Source organism: Pagrus pagrus, assembly GCF_965226575.1.
Source record: "Pagrus pagrus genome assembly, chromosome: 12".
Lineage (NCBI taxonomy): Eukaryota > Metazoa > Chordata > Actinopteri > Spariformes > Sparidae > Pagrus > Pagrus pagrus.
The window spans coordinates 8,616,077-8,642,129 of NC_140196.1; the positions used below are offsets into that span (position 1 = coordinate 8,616,077).

General features: G+C 41.6%; 2 protein-coding genes and 1 long non-coding RNA gene across 3 annotated transcripts in view; 1 reads left to right on the plus strand and 2 right to left on the minus strand.

Annotated features, from left to right (window-relative positions):
- Window positions 1-356, minus strand: part of LOC311266047 (uncharacterized protein) — a gene marked incomplete at its 5' end in the record, with an annotated part of 16,338 nt that extends 15,982 nt beyond the window's left edge. The window contains one exon of the mRNA XM_084368232.1: window positions 336-356. Within this exon, the coding sequence (XP_084224358.1) occupies window positions 336-356 (21 nt within the window). The remainder of the gene's footprint in view (window positions 1-335) is intronic.
- Window positions 357-1,036: 680 nt separating this feature from the next.
- LOC311267227 lies at window positions 1,037-3,063 on the minus strand. Its single transcript, XR_014623809.1, has 3 exons — window positions 2,909-3,063; window positions 2,558-2,651; window positions 1,037-1,122 (listed from the first exon to the last, which is right to left on the minus strand). It is a non-coding gene; the product is annotated as an uncharacterized lncRNA (long non-coding RNA).
- An 87-nt stretch (window positions 3,064-3,150) lies between these two features.
- Window positions 3,151-25,488, plus strand: LOC311267215 (uncharacterized protein). Its single transcript, XM_084370127.1, has 52 exons — window positions 3,151-3,410; window positions 5,034-5,087; window positions 6,036-6,125; window positions 6,338-6,382; window positions 6,555-6,599; window positions 6,696-6,758; window positions 6,916-6,969; window positions 7,107-7,133; window positions 9,110-9,178; window positions 9,441-9,503; window positions 9,603-9,638; window positions 10,088-10,132; window positions 10,291-10,368; window positions 11,290-11,343; window positions 11,500-11,565; window positions 12,223-12,267; window positions 12,350-12,403; window positions 12,484-12,525; window positions 12,627-12,711; window positions 12,872-12,907; window positions 13,015-13,191; window positions 13,786-13,875; window positions 14,104-14,184; window positions 14,330-14,400; window positions 14,495-14,683; window positions 14,787-14,958; window positions 15,079-15,168; window positions 15,301-15,408; window positions 15,512-15,606; window positions 15,722-15,872; window positions 15,980-16,090; window positions 16,306-16,470; window positions 16,635-16,721; window positions 16,849-16,986; window positions 17,775-17,873; window positions 17,982-18,080; window positions 18,173-18,312; window positions 18,451-18,574; window positions 18,674-18,754; window positions 18,951-19,049; window positions 19,179-19,226; window positions 19,448-19,630; window positions 19,967-20,097; window positions 20,406-20,478; window positions 20,780-20,854; window positions 21,066-21,191; window positions 21,578-21,673; window positions 22,056-22,265; window positions 22,351-22,528; window positions 22,652-22,766; window positions 23,017-23,189; window positions 23,450-25,488. Exons 1-52 carry the CDS (start codon window positions 3,339-3,341, stop codon window positions 23,559-23,561), a joined length of 5,010 nt encoding a protein of 1,669 aa, XP_084226253.1. The 5' UTR covers window positions 3,151-3,338; the 3' UTR covers window positions 23,562-25,488.
- Window positions 25,489-26,053: the final 565 nt, after the last annotated feature.

The following is a 26,053-nucleotide window of genomic DNA, read 5'->3' on the forward strand; positions in this document are numbered from 1 at the left end:
GAAATTGAGGTCTACCGCACATCTGCTGGCCCACTCTCTCTTTCCAAACATTCGCGGCTATCTTTCGCAGCAGCAAAACATATAGCAGTTGGCTTTGTCTTGGACAGGCCATTGGGTCAACCTGGGAACACTTCAGTGAAGTAAAAACACTGGCACGTCTCCAATGATATACAATGTTACTGTAGCAGCTATATGCAACAAGCTTTGAGATAGTTTCTAGCTTCAGTTCAGCTTGACCAGAATGGACTTTGGCCACGATAATGTTCAAAACCCTAATATCACTGTGTAAATGTTGACAATGTACACATAAAATATTAAAGGCCCTTAAGTGTTACCTTGTAGCCAAACATTTGCATGTCAAAAAACACAACCACTCACACTCACAGTTAGCGTTAGCAACAAAGCTCTTATATCTGAGAATGTGAAAATTGAAAGCAAATGATTAAATAAATTAAAAAAGGGAAACTATTCATAACATGTGACAGACAGGTACAGGCAGGCAAAGAAGACAAAGATAAAATGAATGTTAACAATTTAGCATTTGTTAGCCTCAGAAGCAATTAACATTTTCTCGATTGTAACTTTAGCTAGATTTAGCTAACGCTAGCCCTACATTGTGCGAAAGAGGCTAACGACTATTAACATCTTTAATATCTTAAAATCTTTTCTAAAATGTAATATCTGCAATTTACTTATAGCAAATTGAATTAAATCTATTAGGCCTACTGTTCTGGCGACATCCGTGGGATGACTTAACAGTTTAGATTACAGGAAATGTCTGCTGTGTTTTTACAAGGAGTCTCTGGGTTTTGCTATGTGATGTTTATTCTCACCAGGATGATCATATACAAGTGTAAAGCATGGTTACATCCAGCTATAATTTATCCCTCGGAGGGGCGGCTGGAGCAGATTCCAGCTGATAATGGGTGGCCAGTTCATCACAGGGCTGACACACTGAGGCAAACAATCATTTTTTACGTCGCCAATTAACCGATCTTTAAAACGTGGGCGGAAGTCAGTGCACCTGCAAGGAAACCTAGACACGTGTGGAGATCATGCAAAGCTCAAGAAGGTCTTACTGCATTTAGCTGCTGCACCAAGATGACCAGGACAAGGATCAACCTGTGAATGTAACAATGACAATGAATTAGCTGTGGTTTGATTAAGCCCCAGCTAATGGAAGCTTTCGCACAACCATAAATGACTGTTATATAAAGTGCATGACGAAAACAGCGCGTGCACTGAAAGCAAAAACACTTCCAGCCTCATTACTCTGGTTTGCTGCCAACGTGTTACAACCCTCACAGAGTGTGATGCAATAATTTTATTCATGAACATTCAATCCGAAATAGAAAAAAAGGCAATTCAGCTTGTTAATGTGCTGCACATCAGCTCGTAATGTTGCTCTCGTTGAAAGTCCACTCTCCTCAGAGATGGAAAGTAATGAGAATGTTTTCTACCCGAACTCTCATCAGACTGCAGGTGACACACACAGTCCTTGTGCCTGTGTGTGTGCCTCTAAGTGTCGTGGAGGTCAGTTTTTATACAGTCTACATATTGGAATGTAAGTATGCAGATGTGTTGGGTGTCTGACTAAACATGCATGAAGTGTGTTTACCTTCAGGTAAATACAATTAAAGTTGGGGAAGTGAATGTCAGCAACGTTTATGAGACATACATCAGAAATGTTTACAGTTGATTAATTTATATTCTGTATCAGGGTGCAGTGACATGTAGGACATATCCTCCTGATGAAAGCAGTTTGTCTTTCTGCCCCAAATCGGGTAGTTTTCAGATAAAAATCAAACAATAAATGTTAAATAGATTTGTTGATACATTTTATAATGAAGGGATGAATGAGGAAACCAAGTTCTGCTAATAAGAAGACTGCTCATTATATTGACGAGTCTCCACATCTGACTTTTGTATTTTCTCTGTGCATTATACATATTCTTCATACTGTAAACCAGTGTTGTAAAAAGTACCCAAAAGACATACATTCATAAAAGTAAAGATATTGTGCTGAAATATTACTTTGGTACAAGTGAAAGACACCCAATAGTATTTCAATAAAATGATCTTATATTTAATCTACTTAACTATCAAAAGTCATTTTTCTGGTAATAAATGTAGTGAAGTTAAAATTACAATATTTGTCTCCAAAAGGTAGCGAAGCAGAAAATGGAAATACTCAAGTGAAGTACAAATCTCTCCCGAATTGTACTTAAGTACAGCACCTGAGTAAATGTACTTAGTTACATTACATCACTGCATTTTTAGAACAATTTACACATATACTGTTTCATGTTTATAATTCTTGTAGTACTTTTTATTTTATTTATCTTACTCTGTTTATTGTTATGCACCGAAATACCAAGATGAAATTTTGAATTTCGACTGAAGTTTCTCATTGTCATGAATTGTAAACTAGAAAGCAGCTAAATTGTACGGATGGATATGGCATGGAAAGAATATAATCTTTAAAAAACACAACATGCATGTCATACTGCTGTTATTACTTGGTATTATTGATTAACATCCTTGCTGTTGGACTCACCTGAGGGGGCACAGAGTCACAGCAGTAACCGAGGATCCCATCTCTCATCTCATCAGTGTGCGTAACAGGTGAGTGTTGGACTCAGTGCTGCACCCTGTGGTGCATGAAAGGATAACATGAAACACCAAAGACACCTGTGAACCATGGGCCAGTTGATAGCTTGTGACATTAAAGAATAACTTGTCGTTGAGATCAAATGTAGTACATGCAATAATGATAAAAACAAATTAAGATATGCCGCTGATAAAGAAAATATTGGTACTATCTTCCCACTCAGGCGTAAAAGTTTACACCCTGTGTAATCTATAGGTAGCAGTCCATCATTTACATACAACAATTATCAAAACTCACCCAATTTCAGGAGCTCAAATTAATCTTCATGAACACTTCAGTGCCTCCCAAGCTGGATAATCTCAGAAAGGATCCAAACTCCTGCCTCCGGATCAGTAAAAACCAAACAGAGCGGTGTTTGCCACTGTTTGTGAGTATTGGGAATGAGATGAGGAGAGGGAGGATGATCGGGGTCGACTGCATGGGTGAATCCAGACCGCCTCCCTCTTCAGGGTCAAGTTAAACAACATCTCTGAGCTGTGTTGTCTATCAAGACACTTGAAAACCAGATGGAGAACTCTAATTTAACTGAAGCCACTAACATCAACCCATAGTACAGCGGTGGGTGGGTGCGCAGTGACGGCTGGTTGTTGAAGAGGACGCTCAAAAAGGACATGGTGGTATATGTGCTTACTCCCATGCTTTTGATGTAACTGGAGCAAGAACAGCCATGGGACAGCCGGTGACTGTAGCTCCTCTGATCCTGTTTGCTGTGATGCTGCTGGGGACCGGGGCCAACGATGTAAGATGTTTAATTTTTTCCTTGCTGACACTGTATAGAAGACAGATCTGATTTAATTTGGCAAACATCTGAGACTCTCGTCTGCACAGGAATTGAAATGCAAACGGCGTAATGGCTGTCTTTTTCATTTTTGCTTTTATTTCATATTGTGCCCAGGTGGGACACTTACTCTCATTGGTACTCCAGTCAGGATCGTACTATTGCTTGTTATTTCTTTCATATTAGCCTGCAGAAAGTGTGCTATAATGGTTAAGGAAAACATTGTTCAAGAAAAAAAAAAATCTGTGTCTTTCTGTTTACTGCTCAACTTTTATCACAGCTGATTTGTCTTGACATTTGTAAGCAATGCGTGAATAGCATTTTAGGTTTCACACAATCCTTCATGCTGTTTAGTGTAACTTCACCGTCATGTTGCTGCAACTCTCCCAGGTCTCACACAAAAACCCACTAAATCAGCGTCTGTAGGAGAGAAACAGCTTTCTGCAGGAGTATTTCCTGTTGTGTTTAATGTGAGCACCATTCATTCTTCACAGCTTCAGCTTTGATATACAACGCTGTGGTCTGTTTGTAACTGTTGTGTCTCTGCTTGTCTTGTATCCTGAAGAGATGAGGGTTTTTTTTCTTTCTTTGCAGGCTGTTTGTACATGTACTTCACTGTGTACAGTGTTCCCGGGGGCTATGTTGGTGGGCCCTTTTTATAGAAGGTCATGGAAAAAAGGGACAGCATGTGAGAAAAATACGCAGGAGACGGGAAGGTTAACACTAACATTAACTGTTCTTGTGGAAAAACTCTTCCTGTACATCACAAGCTTGATAAAGAAACTAATAATAAAATGATGAAGTTATCTGTTTTTAAGGCTAAACATCCAGAATGATGAGAAAATCGACATTTTCATGCCGAAACTGGGAAAAAAAATGATTCTCCCACCTTAAAAGGACAAAGATAATTATGTCCAATTAATTTCATGCTTAATTTTTATTTCATGTGCACGAGGAAATTGGATTAATTATATAAGAACGCCACTATTAAATGACCCAGTTTTAAGATATAAGAGAAATGGCATCAGGGGCACTCTGGTTCATGGCTGGATCGCCTCAAGGATAAGGTGAACTGTACATGTAATGCATCTGAAGTAACTTGGTAATGGTTCATTATATCAGGAGCTGTATAGTATTGCTGACCCAGTGTTTAGCCTACGGACAACACCGTGTATCTTACTGTTTTTTATTACTAGAGCTCCACTTGTTTAACCTCAAAGAACCTCTCCCTTTGCTGATAGGCAGTAATGTTTACAGCCTTCAAATTAATGGCCACTGTGTTGAGGAGAGATATTGGAGGTGTTAGCCCCTTTACACTGGAGACTTATAGATGTTATTGAGGCAAATTGCTTCCATGAATCCTCCGCAAATCCTTCCGAAGTAAACTCTCTTCACTGCGTTAACAACAAATAATTGATGGGTGGGCGTTCGGACTGAACTTGGAGGAGTCTGATTCGACAAAAAAAGGAGGAGAGGTTATTGAGATTCAGGTGCAATGACCCCGTGGTTTGAGAAACAAAGTGATTTGACAGTGTTTTTCCATTTACACAACTCATTTTAAACCATGTTACAATTTCTCTTTAGTGTGTGTGCAGTGGAAGATCGAAGTGCCAATGTGCCGGAGTGAAAGGCAGCCGGGTGAGTGGACCATCTATTGTCTGGCACTAATATGAGCGACACACTTAATTGTTTCTTTAGCCATCATAGACACTATAACTGTGCAGTCTTTATTCTTTTATCAGATAATGCATCAGCTCAGCAGCCATAAATATATGAAAGAATAGGCCTTTTTCACAGCAAACATGTTGGAAACGCAGCCGTGTTACTAATAAGGTTAACGCCAGCCGTACGGGAGTTTTCAAAGTGCTAGAGTACTTCAGGTGCAGGTACACTAGTCAGATCGGGTGCAGAGCCTTAATACAAAAGCTTAAATAAGCTTCTTTTTAGTTTTGTCTCAACATCCTGCATAATCGCCTAGAAAGAGCAAGTGTTTCATTTTTAAATCACTTTGCCGTGAGCTCCAAGCAGCAGAGCAGAACACATTAAACTTCTTTAGTCGGATACAGTTCAGACACAGCAATGGTCTACAAACACTCCTGTTACCTTGCATTGTACTGTACTGTACATGCTGCTGTTTGACTGGTATCTCTTTAGAAGAAATGTGATCATTGAGGCCATCGTCAGCTCAAATTACTGTCTCTCTTTTACTTTTTAGCTTTTGTTTCATTTTCACTTTGCTCACTGTCAAAAGCATCACCCCACCACCAGATTCATCACTCCCAAAGTTATTGACATTATTGTCTTTTAATACAGGGGCTAACACTTGACAACAATTTGAAGTATATTTTCAACATTTGCTGAAAACATAGGAGTAAACAAATTATATTGTTAACTATGATCATCTTAAAAACACAGGAAAACCTGATTTCTACATACGTAAACATAACTCACATTTATATGGATACTGGCTCGTGTATCATTGAAAATGTGTGAAGTTTGAAATGACATCTCCTTTGTCGTTTATTGTTGTTTTCTGCCTGTTCTCTGTCCCCCCTCTTTGTGTCTCTCATACACTCACACACACAGGGAGACAAAGGTTTTGCAGGAGATGTCGGTCCCCCGGGGGCGGTGGGTCGTCCAGGGTCAGATGGTCATGCTGGACCTATGGGACCAAAGGTAAAGTTTCAGCCCGGCTCTTGTGGCTCCTTCGCTTTTACTGTTTGTACATCCCCAAACCCAACGCTGTTCTCAGAGGGCAACACACTGACTCAAATTGACTGAGATGGATTACACTTTCTCTTTGTGTACCTACACAACACTTTTTAGTTGTGCTCATACTGCAGCTCACTAGATCACTGAGATTAATCATAGGTTGATGTCTTTGACAGGGAAACGCTGGGCCTGTTGGACCTGTGGGACCAAAAGGCGATCCGGTAACATTCAAGCTTGCGTCTGTTCGGGTGTTTGTTGGGTGTTTATTTGATGTCTCGGCGTGAAAAAGTTATGCTTGTATATCACATGTGCAGACAAAGTAAAACAGTGTGGTAATCAATCGCTCCTGTGTGCCTTTAAAACAGTACAGTTGTTTTGTTACTCTCATTACAGGGATCTGACGGAAAGGAAGGATTTGCTGGGTCTCACGGTTTACCGGTGAGATGTCTTACTCGCTTATACATTTATGTACATGATCATTATGATGGCAATAGATGCCTGGTACTTTTTAACTTCTGCTGATATTTTTTACAGGGTACCCCAGGTTTGCAAGGGCCTCCAGGAGAGCCAGGGGCTCCAGGGTGCAATGGAACAGATGTAAGTAAAATATAACATATGAACACTGGTATAGTTATAGTTTGAGCTTATTTGTGAGATGCTTGCGTAATGGAGCTGTGAGTAGAGAGCTTTTCCAATACACTTTCTTCTGTATGGTCAAACAAAGTTGAACCAGTCTCTGCTCACATGCTTTTAGGGAGACGATGGATATCCCGGTGGTGACGGGGGCCGCGGCATTGATGGACTTCCAGTAAGTGACCAAATCAAAATAATTTATTTGATCTGTTGTAATCAAATACAGTGTTCTGATTTGTTACACCGCTAATCAACTTCAGTCTTTTGTGTTTTTTTTAACAAATGTGCCTCCGCTTTGTCTTTACTTTACAGGGTCCACCCGGTCCACCTGGACCTAAGGTAATAAAAACATGCTGTGGCCAGTTGCTAAGTACCTTTTGTATTTAGGAAGGATGAAACTGCGTAATTTCTTGGCACTTACTGCCTTTAAAGAAGTTTATCAGCAGGATGCTGATGCACTAAGTAGAAAAAGAAATAACATGACGCTGCACAAGCAGGTGCCCTCTCTGCCTCCCTAAGCTCCCCGAGCTCATTTTGTACCGAGTCCTTGTGAGACCAATAACTTGTTTAAAGATTTTATTTGTTTTATCCTTCTATCAAGTCTGTCCTTCCACTTTCATTTGCAACATGAAGTATATTAATTCTCAAAGATACATTTTAGAAGAAAAATGTTTTAATTTTTACTTACATGCACAGTATTGTTAACAGTGACTGTTACTAGAGAATATTTTGTTGACCTCAGTAATCAGAACGTAACTTCTTGTGAGCATTAATCCTGATTTTCTGTCGCAGGCTTTGCCCTAAGGTGTGGATCTGTAGACCTCTATAGTCATCTTTGTGTCACTGTCAAAAACTGACATTCAGACAATTTGCCTGTACTTGTTCAACCAGTGTGCTCACGGACATTTTGTGTGATAGTGGGAAAAAATGTCTGAGCTGTCAAAAGATTGCACTCTTCAGTTTTTCATCTTTGACTACGATATCCACCGGCTGATTTCCTGAGCTGGGACAGACTGTCAGCAGTGATGATTAGAGAGTTATCTGACCACATGCTAGCCGTAGCCCCGCAACTGACAACATGCCATCTGTCAGAGCCCTTCCAGTAGTTGCTACACCGCTGTGTTCTTTCATGGTGGATTTTCACTGAGCTGGTCAGACGAAAATAATCTTCCAAACCTGCACCAGATAAATCCATCGACAGAAAGCACTCCACATTTTCAGCCCAAAGAAACAAAATTCATCTGGTTTACCATGATAGACTGATGTTGCACTTTCTGTGACCTCTCGGAGGTAAAAAAAAAAAAAAAAACATGTGCCAACTACTTCTGCAAGGGCATGTTCTCCCACTAAATGAATTAGTCTTGCAGAATTGTGGCTCCAGGCACAAGAGATACTTAAGTTTTTCCTGAAGGCTACTATTTGATTACTGTCAAATCCTCACATTTTTACACGTCACTCAAACTGCTGCAGCTTTACCTAGATGACATCATTCTCATGGCATGAAGAATCAGCCATTTTATTCTTCAGACATACACTCGACTAGGTGTCAAACACAATAAGGGTACACTATGAAGTAAAGCTTTCTAATTTGACTTTGAGATCACAAACAAAGAAGACTTGACTATTGGATCTGCCCGTGAGTCCTGGTAGAATAAACACTTATGGGACAGAGGTGTTCATAGACACATCCATGAGAGTATACTATACTTGATGAGGCCGGCAGAGTAGTAGACTCCTAATGAGAGTCCATGTCAGTCGTCATGCAGACTCTTAGCACTTTGAGGCTCATGAGTGTGAGGGATTACAGTGTGTGATGGTTCAATTTGACCACTTAACCCCCCTAATGCTTTGTTGTCATGTTTGTGTCATGGCCAGTGGACACTTTTAACTTGCAAGAGCCCATAAGCCTGTTGAATCCCTTTTTAGAAGGTGAAGCTTATGTGGAATAGGCTGTCATTTCTTCCCCATGTTTTTTTATAAGCACAGACTAAACCCTCGCTGTAGCGATAGCTGCTGAATTTCTGAGTAACAAGTAAGGTTTACGAGGCCATTTCGCAGGCGCCCTCCAAGAAATTGAATATGGTCATTCAGATTCTGAGCACATGCATGCATGCGAAGTGCACAGTGACATAAAGATGAGTAATGATGCCTGCAGGCCCAGCCATGATATGCAGCTGTAATTCTTGGGAGATCCGCGACATTATTACATCTTCCACACAGTGTTACTACAATTCTTAACTTATCGGGTATTCGAAGACTAGATTCACTTGTTTTAACAGCTTCAGCATTAAATAAACATACTTTCTATTTCTCAGGGTATATCTCAGGTATCAGTGAGAGAAATAGCAGGGCCACATGGACCACCTGGGAGGCAAGGAGAGCCGGTAACTATTAAGATTAAATTACTGATGATCACACTTTAGATTAGGAAACACATATTAACCATCATAAAGATAAATATCATATTAGTTACGAACAACACCTCACTTTAATAAGAATAAGGCATTGATTAATGCTTTATAATGACTAATAAAGTGCCAATATGCAACTAAATAATGGTTAATATGTGTACCCTAATATAAAATGCTAACAAATTTCTTTCCATGTGTGTATTTATAATAAGAGGAAACGTCCCTTATTTTTCAGGGAGTTTCAGGTGCCCAAGGAGAGCAAGGGCCACAAGGGGACCCTGGACCACGGGGCTCTCCCGTGAGTAAAGCTCTTTGGCAGCATTGCACAGAGTACATATCAGCCTGAGAAACTCATTATGTGCTGCTTAATATAACTGTCCGCATCCTTTACAAACAGGGGCGACTTGGTCGTTCAGGGGCTTCTGGACCGAAGGTAATGCTAATCAGTATTTCTTTGGATATGTGTTTATGTGTCTGACAGCTTGCACCTGTGATAACAGGCGTGAATATTTACTGGGTGTCTCAGTAGCACAGAGGAAAACCACAGCTGCAGGTTTTTTGTTTTGGCCAGGTTCTCCAATCCTTACAGCTGGCAGCGTTCATACGACCTGGGAACATTTCCTAGTTGTTGCTGCTGGTTGGCCACAATACTTGGTCTCTGGCAGGGCAATATTTTGGAAAGCAGCGTGAATGTCTGCATGTGATACGGTTTTCTGTGAAACTCCTCTCAGACAGGTGGTGATAAAGGAAGGACATGGCAGTCTATACTCCTCAGTGGGAGTTGGCAGCACCAAGGACAGTAAAAAAAAAAAAAAGTCTGAGAAAGACTGGGAGACCAACTTATTTATACAAACAAGTTACAACAGCTTTCCCATCCTACAGGGTCAAGGAGGCATAGGAGGTAACACAGGACCTCGTGGGCACAAGGTAATTTATTTTTATTGATAAGGCTACATTTAATTGCAGCTTTATATGTTCCTCTGACTATTTCTGTGAAATGATCATAACATGATCTGTGTGCTTTGTGTCTTAATTGTGCTTGAGGTTGATCTAATTTTCTTTTTCTTTTTCTTTTTTTGATACAGGGGAGACCAGGGCCAGATGGCCCACCGGGGCCACCGGGTCGTATTAAGGAGTTTTTGTCCGGGGGTCTTACATTAAAGGTACAGTAACAAGCTGTTACTGTCAGATCACTGTAGAAATCATATACTAGTGTTTCCTGTATGCATGGGGAAAATGGCTGTATTGAAGCAGTCATTCAGGTAAAGTTATAGGCATCAAGCACACTCTCTATAACCTTATATGTGTCCTGCCAAAACAGAATGATTTCAATGTTTTTCATTGGTAACATATCACCCATCTTTTTATACATCCATCCATTTATTAAGATGTTTAAGCTTGTCCTATTTTTTGGGTTTGCAACTGCCCTGAATGACAGTGCCTATAAAATGAATTTGAGACATAGCCAGTGCACAGGAGGCAATGAATCTCACACCGAGTCTGTATTTTCACACATCAGAATTAAACATAAGCCCTGTGGTGTTTGCAATTCACATGCTAGAACAGTCTCCAATTTTTTTTTCAAGTGTCTAGCAAGCTTTCACACAACCTCCATTCAGTCAGGGTTCAAAATTCTGGCTGAACAAAAATGCTAATTTCTCTTTGTAAGCGGAGGAAGTAGAGGGAAGAAAAAAAAATATATCAGTTGATATGGAGGCTGTTGGCAAGGTGACCTGAAAGTGGTGTTAGAGAAAAAGCTCATGGAGCATAAAAAATGGAAAGGCTCTCAGCAACATCAACGTGCTTAGTAAATTTCATTGCAATCTTTTCATTATAGCTTGATATTTCTTGTGTCGAACTGAAAATTGAAGACTATGTGTGGCCGGAGGTGGCATTAGATTAGAGGTCACAGGGTCACCGAGAACACAAAGATTCATCCTCTTATGAATATAAATGCCCACGGCAGATTTTATGGCGAAATTCACTCATAACTATTAAAATATCTTTGTATATTTTGGACCAACTTGTCGGACAGACAACTGTTGCAATTTATGAAACATATTCTGAAGTTCATTTCTTTTCAGGGTGGAAAAGGAGATAGAGGAGCCGCTGGGGGAAAAGGCTGCACGGGGGAACCAGTAAGTTTCTCTTTAAAATTCATACCACATCTCTTACACATTTATGAATGTCCTGTTGGATTTTTTAAATCTCCATAGCTCCTCTGCGATATTTTTACTGCCTTGTTAGAGTTGTGTTTTTAACTTATATCCTTTCTTATCTCAATCTGTCCACAGGGAGACCCTGGTTATGCCTATCCCACCAAAGGAGCAAAGGGAGACAAAGGACCGGGAGGTCCAGAAGTGAGATACTACATGTCATTTATTCCAATCACCATCACTTTTTATAAGCCTGCCCCTCCAATGTTATCCCAAAAGAAAATTTTCCAATCTTGTTTGACTCATTTTGCATTGAATGGCCACTATTGGCACCTTGGGAGTAACAAAGATGATCAGCAGAGGGCAGCAATGCAGCATTAACATCAATGTGAATTGCCATTAAACAGGAAAAGGAAAGAAAAGAAAAGAAAAGAAAAGAAAAGAAAAGAAAAGAAAAGAAGGATTGCTTTATCTGTCACTCTGTCGGTTAATAAAGATAAGGTTTTCACCAATTGTGTTTTATAATCCTGCAAAGTTAGGTGTGTTGTACTGAGGTGTGTATAACTTGATCAAGGACATCTCAGCTGCAGATTAAAAACTGTTTATTTTATTTATATGTTATTACGAAGGCTTGTCATATACACCTCAACTGAGGGGCCTCTGTTAATCACATTTATTCGTATCTAATGCAAGAAGGATCTCCCCTCAGTCGTAGCTGTTGATTGCTGTTAAGATTTATGCCAACCAAACAGACATCTTTAGTGATACTAATTAAAAGATGCCTGGGGCCCTTGGTAAAATATTCTGTTTATAGAAAGCAGCACCTACCGGTTCTTACCGTTGTCCTTCATTTCCTCACAGGGAAAGTATGGGAAGGATGGTGATCCTGGAATACATGGATTTAGGGTACTGTTCTGAGTGTATATCAAGTGTGTCATATTATCATTACTACGTGTGTGGCCTTTGACTATAATAAGGTTTTCTTTAGGGAAGGCCTGGCCCCGGAGGTGATCCTGGATACCCAGGGACACCAGGAGGGCAGGTCAGTGATCTGTTAGTGGCAAAAACAATAACCAGTCTTTTGGTAAGCTTTGATTCATGAGTCTTTGATTTAATGTTCAGGGTGAAAAGGGAAATAGGGGTCCCCCTGGTCCACCTGGAGAAGTGAGTTTATTCTTGTCATTTTCTACTTAGATTTGTTTTAAGTGTATACAGCTATTCTACCATTTTTCTACTTCATGCCTCCTGTGTTTGTTTTTCTGCAGATACAAGGGCCTCTGACTGAGCCTCTGAAAGGATACCCTGGAGATCCTGGTCCCAAAGGCCAACCTGGACTTCCCGGGCGTCAGGGTAGATCAACGTAGCGTTATATAATAAGCAGACTGACAAATAATGAGATGAACAGCAAAGGATGTTGTTTTAGTAGAGATGGTCATAACTCTATATGCTAATGTTTCCCGCAGCAGATGTGCACATACAGAAATAACACAAGTTACTATTCTTTTCTCAGGTGTTGTGGGGTTTCCTGGACCAGCTGGACCTCCAGGTGCGCTCTTTCTATAACTATTAAGTATTAAAAGTTGAGTATAAAGAGGTGTGATTTTTGGCTTCTTTCGGTCACAGTCTCACAGACTTCTACTTTACAATATACAGGCTATGCATCTGGGATTTATGTGCCAGGCCCACAAGGTCCCACTGGCTATCCAGGCCAGAAAGGGGACCCTGGGGAGCCTGGGAGAATTTTTCCTGGACTCCCAGGTCCTGATGGGGATGTTGGTGATCCTGGGCCCACTGGGGATCCGGGCCCACCTGGACCTCCTGAAGACAGAAGTATGTGTAAATGTTCTCCGTCTAAAGAGTAATTTCATCTAAACAGGACAACCACAAATACTTACACAACTAATGTTGGTACTGCTGGTTTTGCTAATCGTTCAGTAATATAATAATCAAATATCTTGATTAACTCAACAGATGTATTGCTAAGTGATTTCAATTGTGTAAACTTTGGCTTTTTGATGTCTTTTGTTCTATAGGCGTCTACCGTGTACCAAATGTTTTGCTGCTACAAATATTGCCAGACATCTTTTTTTAAGCTCATTTGTTTTCTTCTCTTAAAGATGAAATGCCCCTTACAGTAGAATTTACAAACATTAGCGTTATGCAATATTAAAAATTGCAACACTCTTTGGGTTTAACAAATGAGCATTTACTACAACATTTACTTTCTCAGATATAACACATGGTGGTGATACTAAAGCATCAGTGTTGGAGGTTGGAATTAAAATTCAAACTGTTGCAGCCCATTATCGATCAGTCAGTCAAGATTGTTGATCATTTTGATGGTTGAAGTACCAACACATATGTACCAATGATGAGATCAAAAACCGTTTTGGTACAGATGGACTTTGTTTCTATTGCTTGTAGCCAACAGGACTACCAGGGGTCTCCCAGGAATAGAGGGAGTGAGGGGTATACCTGGACCTACAGGATATGATGGGGTGTTTGGAATGAAAGGTGGGCAACTGTTGTTCATTAATTACCTGTTACCATTTAATCTGTTTTGCATTGGTTTGACATGTCTTCCAACCTGCTACTTTGCATCCAACAATAAGCTCTGCTGGTAGACTGTGATGTCCAGTCGATTGTACATAGCATCGCATCATTCCAACAGTCTTTACTAGAAAAAGTACGGGAAAAAAGTAGTATTGTGTAATGTATTTGGGACTCTAATGTTCTGTACAGGAGTGAAGGGGGAGCCCTGTTATGACTGTGGATCAGGACCACCAGGTCCCCGTGGTCCCCGTGGTCCACTTGGCGCCCCTGGTAAAACAATTCACTGCATTAAACACACAAATTCAACTAACTCTGTCTGACTTCCACATTCAAATACTAGAGAATGTATACTGGTAATACCGGTGAGTGTCAAAAGTGTCAAACTGGAACAGACTTTTTTGTTTCTGGCACTCAGGCTACAACCCAGGACCAGGTGCTAAAGGCGATCCAGGCCACCCAGGACTTACAGGCATTCCTGGAAGACCAGTAAGACAGCATGTCTTCAAAAAAGTAGTTTGTTTTCACCTCTTTTCTTGTGTGTGTTTGTTTATTTATTTATGGTACAAATACTTCTTTGAAGGGTCCTACTGGTGAACCAGGATTTCAAGGGCGTCCTGGGCAAAAGGGGGAGTCATCTTCCTACGACATCCCTGGAATAAAGGGAGAAAAAGGAGAGCCAGGACATCATGGCAGGCCCGGTGCAGATGGCCATCCTGGCACTCCTGGCCTACCAGGTCGCAAAGGCAGTCAAGGATATCCAGGGGATTCGGTGAGAAGTTGAGAGACTTGATCTTAAGTGAGCTTGCTGTCACTTTTTGATGCATCATAGTTGTTAAGTGATTGTTGGAACATGTTTTCCATCCCCTCTCTAGTACTCCATCCTCGGTGCAGAGGGAGATCGTGGTTACCCAGGTCGAACAGGACTTCAAGGCAGACCAGGACCAGATGGCTACCCTGGTCCACCTGGATATGGGCCTACTGGAATTACAGGAATTAAGGGAGATGATGGGGTACCTGGCCTGCCTGGACTGCCTGGCACTCCAGGTAAAGAGACATATTGAAGGATATAGATTCAACAAACACATTTATACATAAACACACACGTAGACAGACAGAGAATGACAGCCATGGTTTGTCCTTTCCCCTCTCCCTCTTCATTGGAAGGTCAAAAAGGGGAACCTGGCCACTACCATGCCAAAGGACTTCCTGGTCCACCTGGTTTTATAGGTCTCCCTGGCTCACCTGGAGGCACAGGTAAGCATGGTTGTATGATTGACAGATTGATTAACAGACTGATTGCCGGGATGGACAAGCGGACGGATGATCGGATGGATGGTCAGTCTTTACCATCTAATAGATTATGAAAGTGTCTCTCATACTTACCAGGTTATCATGGAGTGCCAGGTGCCACAGGAACACCAGGTTTGCCAGGACAGAAAGGAGAGAGAGGTGACGTGACATTACCTGGAAGGCCTGGGCCTGAAGGACAGAAAGGTAGTCCATGTACTATTAAGCCAACCTACTTACAGTTATAGCTTACAGTTTGATATGGAGAGTAGCTATCATATATTTTTATCATTGTGTGTGTTTTGTTCAGGTGACAAAGGGCAGCCAGGTCTATCAGGCCATTCAGGAAGGGGCTTGCATGGTCGACCAGGTCCACCAGGCCTTCCAGGTCTTCCAGGACTGAAGGTTAGAGACAAAAAAAAAATTTGTGTTAAACAATGCAAGGTCTTTCTTTACAGTTGTATACACCTATATATCTTCCTCGGGAACAATAAGTGTGCTGTATATTTGTAATTGTCAGGGTGATGGTGGCCCTGGATACACTGGACCTGCAGGCCCCCCGGGGCGCCCAGGAGCAGACGGAGATCAGGGACCTGTAGGAGATCCTGGGAACCCTGGCCTACCTGGGAACCCAGGACTAATTGGCAATCCTGGTGTTCCAGGACTAAAAGGTGCAGTGCTGATTAATCAAATATAGAACTGCAGATGAACAAAATAAGATTATATGTATTTTTGACCGCACACAGATATTTACTACTTTATTATATGTTAAATACAGGAAGTAAAGGTTATCAAGGCCTCCCAGGACCATCTGCTGATAAAGGTTCATGTGAAGGTTTACCTGGACCGGCAGGACTACCTGGACCAGATGGTTCTCCAGGACATCAAGGTCAGTATAAATTGAAGTCGTGATGAATTTAATGTCAACTCCAGAAGGACAATGAATGCAGAAGATGAAAGATAAAAGAGGACAAAATGTCGACTCTCTTGGAGTACAACACTGTCAAAGAAACACTTTCTACATAGAGGAAATGAATCATTTTCTATCAGTCTCTGCACCTCCCCACCTTCATTGTTTTCTGTCTCTCTGCCTCCCCCTCCCAGGACCTAATGGCTTGACTGGTGAGAAGGGGGATACAGGTTTGCCAGGCTTTGGTCATCCTGGTCCCCCTGGTGAGCCTGGTCACATTGGGCCATCAGTGCCAGGTTCACCTGGGCCCCCAGGATATAAAGGGATCAAGGGACAAGATGGCCGTCCTGGTCAACCAGGTATGGCAATGTTTCTCTGAGAGGCCAAAATACTCATTTAATAATGTTTAATTCTTCAGATTTTATGATGGATGTGAAATACGTTTGAGAATGTACGTACTATGTAATTATATTTGTAGACTTTTATTGAGAATCTGTCTTTGAAAGTTTCACTTGAACCGTAGGACTGAGAGGAGACCCTGGACCAGATGGGACATCAGGGTATGGACCAGAAGGATTGCCTGGAGTTACAGGACCACCAGGCCAAATAGGTAACACACAAATTCAAACACTTTCACAGACAAGAACATTGCTGTATCCAATGCATTTGAATTAAGTTCAGGTTTCTGACATTTCCTGTGTCACTGAGATTAAGCTATTGTTCCTCACTATTTAAAGGTGCCCGTGGCACAGATGGAGCCAGAGGTCCACCAGGTCCACCAGGCATGGAAGGGGACCCAGGTTTCCATGGTCCTCCAGGTCCTCCATCAAAAAAGATAAATATACCTGGGCCCCAAGGGAAACCTGGTGATCCAGGTAAGCTTTAGAGTAAACTCTTCTTGCAAAAATATCCTTCTACCTCCACTCACTCTGAGATGGAGTTTCATAAAATATAATGGTTCAATGTTATGCTCATTTCCAGGGTCATATTTGTATTTTATGTGTCCACTCAATATATGTTACGTTTATTTTCTCATATTGCCTATTGCTGCAGCACTTTTATTCACCCTCTGTCTGAACGCTCCATTTTAGCCCCTGTCTCTTTAAGCCCCTCCTCCCGAAAAGCTCCATCTACTGTAATGGTCAGCTCACGCAGGCCTGAGTAGACAACAGCCACATTGTTTCCACATCAGATCCACCAGTGTTTTTTGTTTTTGCAATCCTGGCCTTGCTGAGGGCGGTGACTGTATAGGTGTGGCGTTACAACCTTACGGAAGTCCTGACACAGCACAGTTTCTGAATATTAGGTCTGTCTCTGTGAATTTAACATTTGGATACTTTCACAGTATTGATTAACATCTGGACCTGCTTTATAATCAAAAGAATACATTAAATCTCACTTTCTACAATATGGAACCTTAACTAAGGATTTTTTTTGTAACATATGTATTTTTTGTTGTTGTTGTTAAAGTAAATGATAAGTCCTCTTCTCTACTGCTTTTTTTAAACTCCACCCAACCTTAGATTTTGTCAGTAGAAGACATTTCGCCAGAGTGCAAGTGAAATCATGAATGCAGTCTTTGCAAGTCTTACTGTTATACTGTGTAGTATAGCCCATGAGATGGTGATGATATCCTACAGTAACTCTCCCTGTACTTTGTCAGGTCAGCCTGGTCTACCCGGACCAAATGGAGATACTGGAAGTACTGGAGCAAAAGGGTATAGAGGGAGAGACGGAGCACCAGGAACTGTTGGACAAAGAGGTTTGAAATTCATTTCACATTTGTAACAATAAATATATTTTGTATTTTGGTGTACCAAATCAATTTGTCTATATGAACCATTTTTAAAAACAATATGTCTGGGCCCAGGTGCCCCAGGTGATCCTGGTCTTGATGGAACAGCGCACTTACCAGGAAATCGAGGACCTACTGGTGTCTCAGGAGACACAGGATTCAGAGGGCATCCAGGTTGGACTCTAACCTCACAAGTTAAAGTACACAAGAGTTGTACAGCTGCAGTGTATCTTAGATTACATAATTGTTCGATTTAACTCTCACAGGCCCAAAGGGAATAAAAGGAGATCAAGGAATCCCCGGAGACACTGGTCCAGATGGTGCACCTGGTTCACTTGGTTACAAAGGAGCTAAAGGAGACCCAAACATCTGTGGAAATGGCGTGCCTGGGCCAATAGGACAAAAGGTACTGATGATCTGAAAAGTTTGAGGTTCTGTAACTGATGCAGCAGAGCAGAATCTAGTAAAATACTAATGTATGTAAATAATAAATATCGATGATTTCACATTCGCTTTTACTGTTTATTTTTCTTCCGGTCCTCAGGGTGAACCAGGATTGATCGGTACTAACGTGATGAAGGGTCAGAAAGGAGAACCTGGTGTTATTGGACCAAGAGGTATACCAGGATACCATGGAGCCAAAGGAAACCCAGGACCTGTTGGACAAGGTGGTCATCACCACTGGTCATTAAATTAAGACAGTTTATGACTGAGTCTACTTTTTGCACACTCTCTTTTAATGTCTCCATCCCACACTGCTATTTCAGGTCCACCGGGCTATCAAGGACCTAAAGGTTCAGATGGACCTCCAGGAGCCAAAGGACACAGAGGACCTTATGGACCGGCAGGTAAAATCCTTTGAAATACTGTTTTTTTTTTGTATTTTTACTATATAAATACTTTCATTTAACATTAACATACTTTAAGAGTGCTATCACTGTGAAAGCTGTACTGTAGAACATACTCTTTTTTTTAGTTTTCCACTGGTTCATTTTATTTATATTTTTACACAGCTTTACTTCTTTCATACCTCTTTTTCCTCAGGTCACCATGGTCCACCGGGAATTGGTGGTGTTTCAGGTCCTAAAGGCTACCAGGGCCGGGATGGGATCCCTGGACCACCAGGGCAAAAAGGAGATACTAGTAAGAAGAATCCTGCACGGATGGCTCTTTGAGTTCATCCTATGTATTAAAAACCTTTGTTGAACAATTGTGTCTTTAAAGTTATGGCTGCAGTCAAAACTTATCTATCATCCCATCTCTTCTCTGCAGTCACGATAGGAGGGACGCCTGGCCCGCGTGGTTATCCAGGTCAACCAGGTGAGTCTCAGGTAAATCACATCATCCTTTTTGAGACATTTACGAACGTCCCACTTGTCTTTTTCCCCCTTTTTTTAAGAGATTTTTTTTTACACATTTGGCCCATTTGGAGAATTTTTATTTTTTCAGATGAGTGAAAAACACCCCCAGCCACCAAAAAAAAGTGTCATTTTTCATTTTTGGAAACATCAGTAATAGCATGTTGTATATCTGTGCTGTAGGTCCCGCTGGGAACCCCGGTCCACCTGGCTTGTCTACTACAGGGTATCCTGGACCGATAGGAGACAGAGGACTATCAGGTCCACCTGGGCTTTCTGGTCCAAGAGGATCACCAGGAAGAGAAGGAGCTTGTATTCCTGGGCCAAAAGGAGGTCGGGGTCATCCTGGAGGTCCAGGTTCCCCAGGTGAGGAAGTAGTACTGTCTCACATACCCTTTTTAAAAAGTGACACAGAGTCCACAATCTAAGACCACAATTTCAGGACTCGTCAGCTCATTATGAACAATTGAACACTTATAGGTGTATACACAGTGGGATGCAACCTAATGTTCTGGTGTCTCCTTTCTCTGCGTCATGTACAAACATCAGTACTTTAAATGATCCTGTATGTCCAAAAGATATTTTGACATAGTGATCCCTTACTGTCTTTGCTTGGTTCTCAGTTGCCACATACAGGATGTACTTGAAATATACGAAAATGATCCTCAGCAATCCACAATCTCTGTCCTCTCTACTCGTTAGGCAATCCCGGCCCACCCGGTCCTCCAGGTCCCACAGTGCCAGGGTTAAAAGGAGAACCAGGGGACCCAGGTCCTACAGGAAGCCGAGGCTATTGTGGACCCCCAGGAGATCCGGGCCCTCAAGGACCACCTGTAAGTGACCCCGAACAAGTACTTTTTGAGGAACACTTGACAAATGCCTGACAGCAAAAGTATTTACAAAGTATATATTAAAGATTCAAGTCAGATGCTCTGCATTCATAATAACAACAGCGGTGTGATTTTTCTTGTCAAGTTTATTTTTTTGTGGCTTTTCTTTCAGCAGATTAACCAAAATGAAATTACTTTTTCACATCATCTGCAGCTACATCACAATCTGAATTTCTAATCCTGAGTCTTCGATACTCACTACAATACTTACTACAATAATTAACCTTTCTTTGTTTGATTTGCCTCCCCAGGGTGTAAGAGGCAGACCTGGAGGCCAGGGACCAAGAGGTGATCCTGGCCCTACTGGAAACCAAGGGCCTTTTGGTAATCTATCATTTCAATTTTAGCCTGTAGATTAAGTTTTCTCCTTGAATTCTCCCCCAGGCAAAGGCAGGTCCGTCACCACAAAGGAGCAATAGCCTACGACTGATTTATGCTCCCACAACTGAGATGAAATTCCAAATGGGACAGAGAATAAAGTGGGCAGAGAAATAAAAGATATATGGGGATTAATTTTAATTTTGTCCTGTTATACTTGATATGATCATATGATCGATGACATTTATGCAGTAAGGCATGGGGACAAGCTAATTTACTTACTCTTTTTGTGACCTGTGTGTTTAAGGTGACAAGGGAGACCCTGGATACAGCCCAGGCCCACCTGGACCGCCTGGGATCAAAGGTTTTCCTGGACGACCTGGTGCGGCACAAGTCTATCTTACTATTGTTCACAATAAGCAGGATAACTCTGAGCCCTGGTTATATCTTCAAAACTTTTTCCAGTTTTACATTCAACAAGTCAGTCAGTTATAACTAGCAGCAGAGATGATATATAGGAGATTAGCCATGGACCGATGGTATTATATATTTTGGGAAATCGCTTTCTGTTTGTTCCCACATTTTTCCTACAGGCCTCAAAGGTGAACCAGGAATTGGCAGATGGATCTATGAACCAGGGCCGCTTGGCTTACCAGGTCCCACTGGCAATCGAGGAGGCCCTGGGATAGCAGGACCATCAGGACCATCAGGCCGTCAAGGTCCAAACTTATAAGATGTGCTAATACCATCTAGTTTCAGTTACTCACAATCTTTAAAGACAAGCATGCTGCACCTTTGTCAGTTTGATATGAAGCTGTAAACAAATACATTTAAACTCAATAGCTGCATTTTCACCAAAAGTACCTGCAACTTTTAGTTTTGTAAAGATTAGGCTAAGTAGTGCGCTTTTCATTTTTGCATGCAACTATACAAAAACAAATCTGAAATAAAATACAGCGAGCATCACCACTTAGAAATAATCAACATTGCAAGCACCACCCCCAAGAATAACTGTTGAGTTGTATGATGTACAGTATTTGTAAACAGTTTCACTTCCACCAAGCTGGTTTTCTGCACTATGTGACGCTGAATCTTTCCATCCCAGGCCAGCCGGGCATCAAAGGAGTGCCTGGTTTGGGCCCAGTCGGCCCGCGAGGGTTTACTGGCCACAAAGGAGACAAAGGAAGAGCAGGAGTGCCAGGTGTGTACATGTGTGTGCGATAAAAGGTGTGAATGGGTGCAGATGTGGGTGCCAGCTTGATATGTTATGACGATGACAATAGGAATTTCCTGTCATGTCGTTCTACGTGTTCACATTTATTTTGGTCCTATTGTTGGTGCGGTTGCAAAGCTCTCAAGGGAACCCAGGTCCGACTATATGTATGTGGGTGGGAAGCCAGTGAGGGATTTAGTGGGAACACATGTACTTTGCCCCCGCAGTGAAGTTCTTTGCACATGATTGCATATTAAAACACACTTGTCAGTCCATCAAAAACAAAGACTGTAGTACAACCCCCTACTCCCCCAAAAATGATGTCAGTTTTAACTTCATTGTACAGCCTAATGGTCTGTTTCCTCTGCAGGTCCAGGCGGCAGAGCTGGAAATCCAGGCCACAAGGGTCTTTCAGGGTTGCCGGGCAGAGGCAGTTCAGGTTTTGTGGACACTTTCCTGATAGCTAGACACAGTCAGAGCATCCATGTCCCTGATTGCCCTCATGGCACCAGCCTTATGTACTCTGGTTACTCCCTCCTCTTCATCAACGGAAACGAGAGAGCTCACGGTCAGGACCTTGGTAAGAGCATGGAAACCTTCATGAACACAAAAACTTGCCTGAGTCATTGTATGACATTGTTCTGACAGGTTAAACTGTCTCTTAGGTACCATGGGTAGCTGTCTCCCTCGTTTTTCCACCATGCCCTTCATGTTCTGCGACACAGAGAGTAGCTGCCGCTACGCTTCTCGCAACGACTACTCCTACTGGTTGTCCACTGACACGCCAATGCCTGCCAACATGGTTTCCATCACAGGGGACAAGCTGGCCTCCTACATCAGCAGGTAGAAGACTCATACTGTATTTATAGTTGATAATTTCTTGAACAAAATCTAAATGCAGTACATGGCTCTACTCAGCTTCATTTTCATCAGCTGAAATTGTGTCTGTGTGCATGTGTGGTTTAGGTGCTCAGTGTGTGAAACCACCTCCAATGTTATCGCCGTGCACAGCCAGACAATTCGGACACCTGAATGTCCTCGAGGCTGGGAGTCCCTGTGGTCTGGATACTCATTTGTCATGGTAAAGATATAAGTGTTTTTTTTCTCCTGAGCACCTGGCTCCTCTTATATACCATTTTCAATGCAATTTCCACAAGTACTGTACTTAAGTACAATTTTGAGGTACTTGTACTACAGTTTCTGCTTCCATTCCACTTTAGTGTCATTTTCAATGCAGGTCTTTTAACATGTAACAGAGTATAGTTTAGTTTACAGTTGCTATATTGGCACTTTCACACTGATTTTCATCTTTTGACCATCATCCATGCTAGCAAACTGGTGCTGGTGCAGAGGGCTCCTCCCAGCCGCTGGTTTCTCCTGGCTCTTGTCTGGAAAGCTTCCGCCAAGTGCCCTTCATCGAGTGTCACGGCAGGGGAACATGCAACTACTACCCTGATTCCTATAGCTACTGGCTGGCCTCCCTGGACCCCAACAGCATGTTCAGGTAAATTGCTCTCTTCTGTGTTAACAGGCGTGGATGCATGCCATAGGGAACACTGCTCTTTGAGAGGTTAAATCACACCACTGACAGAGTTCAGTGTGTCATGATGACCTAAATGGTGCTATTGTAGAAGAATTTCTGTCTTTGCTGTGTTACTTTAGACTTGTGCAACCATTATGCAGCTGCAAGCCAAGACTCTATTCAGGATTTATAAATCACCTTTTTAACATTGTGTCTTGTGTGTGTTTTGTCCTCTCCTATAGTAAAACCATCCCTCAGACTGTGAAGGGGCGGTCTACGCTCGATGTCATCAGCCGTTGTCGAGTCTGCAGGAAATTGTTATCTGGCAGGGATCAGAGACGTGGGGACAATTAATGTTCAACATCAAGCATTTCCTTTTTTTCAGTGTCATTTAAAGCTGCTGTAAGTGTCGTCATCGGTTGGCTAACCTCCTCTCCGTTTTGCAGTTAGCAGTCCCCTCCCTCCTCACTATGTCACCACATGAATGCGCAGCATTAATTGCCAGACATAGCAACAAACAGGAGGATCCTGCTGTCTGCGCTCATACAAGCCTCTTTTTTAATTTTTAAATTGGTGATAAAGTTTACAAAACAAACCAGTGCAGACAGAACAACAAAAGCAAACAAACAAAACAACAAAGAAACAAAAGAAAGAGAAAGAGAAAAGGAGAGAGAAGAAATACATATAGACATATACATATATATACACTCGTGTACATAGATATACACATTCGCACATACATGCATACATACACATACATACATATATGCACATAAACACCAATAAAAAAACAATTTTTGTCCTCTCCACGTTGGACCGTTCTCAGACCGTTTAGGAGGGAGTGTGTACGATGACGAGGGATTGCCTTTTATTTGATTTTATTTGTATTAATTTCATTTTAGTTTTGTTTATTTAAATTATCGTAAGAGGTAGGGAGGGGGGTAACCATGCCATGACAGGACCGCCTCTTAATGGAGTTCTCTGTCCTGAGTGGATAAAGTGGGCAGGGATACCAGAAAATGTCTCTTCTCTTTTACTGCATGAGCAGGAGGAGGAGAGCGATGGATTAGAGTCATTTCATACTTCTTTTAATAAAAATAAATCACTTACAGCAGCTTTAAAGTGTGAAGACATGAGAAATGTGAGCTAAAACAGTCTTGATAGTGTGTGGTGTTCATATCTATTTTGGTAAACGGGTGCTTTCATGTTACAAAAATCTGCGTTTATAAGTCAAACCTCTGAAGAAAACACACATTTTGAAACACATTTCAACCGAACTGCCAATCATCTTGATAGACAGTTGTTATATAAGCTCTGATGATGGTGTACACTGAAATAATGAGGCTTCCAGAGGCTGTAGCGTGCCACCAGTGTGTTATTATTCCAGTGATAGACTCGGGTCTATAACGGCTAGAAACCACAGTGATAAAAGTACTACAGTAGTTGTATTTGTAGTAACTCTAGTAATAATACTGTAGCAGCACAGCAGTCTTTTCTTAATTGTAAATTCTTCAACTTTTTCCACTGAGATCTCTGTCTTACTTCAAATGCTACATCTCACATTCTTCTGTTTTTTTGAGATTCTTCCCTGTTTTAATATTATAAATAACTGATATTTAGATATCGAATACAAGCCGTCTGTGACCTCAACAATCCCAGGTTGTGACCATGTATACCTTCATTGATAACAGCACATCACCTTGTCTATGTTACCCTCTCCTCGGATAAAAACAAGTACCAAATGTCCTGATTAGTGCAGACGACAGCCAAACTACTGAGAGATTATTCACTTATTGATACGGTGCTGATTTGCGGCTTCTTTCCACGTCACTGGAGAAGACTGGTTATAGCCAGTATACAAGTCTGAGGTCACAACAGATGACACACATGTTCCTATGACATCTTGAGAGGAAGCGTGTCATAAATGTGACGCTGGCTGTGGAATTGCTACGTTGTCGTGTTTTCACCCGCAAATATCGTGCGTCATTGGTGCCAGTCGCTCTAAAAAGCATTTCTTTGATGTTAAATGGTGCATGGAGAAGCTCACGTATTATGACTCATACTGCCTGCAACTTTTTCCAATCCATTTCGAAATGAACTTTCTAAATGAAAGGCAACGCTGCAATCAAACTGCTGCTGCCGCCTCTGTGGCTTCGGGGACAGAAAATGCACATTAAGATCCCGAGACTAAACAGGACGTTTTGGAATGATGTTTTTTCTTTTTCTTTGGTGTGTCATTTGGGGTTGGTAATATCAAAATAAAACACAAATCAAGTGAAATAATGGTTGTTTTTATGGTATGTTAATCTGCCCAATGATTCCACATGTGATGTTTGAAATACGCTATTTTCAAAAGCTGGATAAATCTGTAATTTAAATGCAGAATGGCCCCATACCTCTTTTTTATTTCAGCACTGTATCCCTCTCCATTATTCTCTCGGAGAATCAGTAGAGCAGTTCACCCCTGAGGGACAGTCATTCAAACTCGCCCATCCAAATCTGCCGTTGATCAATAGATGCAAACTCCCCACATAGTTAGATGCAAACGGGCCCAATAATGTCCTTAAACAACACTGTGTTCGAAATACTGTTGCTTTTTGGCACGCAGATATTCCAAGATATCGATTCCTCAGCGTCTAAAATAACAAACAGCCTCATATGCTTATGTAAGAACGACACCTAACACAAGTAACAGCTGAAGAACAGCTGAACCCTCTTTGTGTGAATTAAAAACCTGTGATGATAGGCTATCACGCCGATTATCTAATGAATTTTTTGACGTTTTTGGAGCAAAAATCTCAGTTCATCGTAGTTCCCACACATCTGCAAAGCCTGATATAACCAGC

Bases quoted from the DNA above. Each gene is read 5' to 3' on its own strand.
- LOC311267215 (XM_084370127.1), top strand. From the start codon at position 3,339: ATGGGACAGCCGGTGACTGTAGCTCCTCTGATCCTGTTTGCTGTGATG. The intron at 6,600-6,695 runs GTGAGATGTCTT...TATTTTTTACAG, and splicing joins CTGGGTCTCACGGTTTACCG to GGTACCCCAGGTTTGCAAGG. The intron at 16,471-16,634 runs GTATGGCAATGT...CTTGAACCGTAG, and splicing joins TGGCCGTCCTGGTCAACCAG to GACTGAGAGGAGACCCTGGA.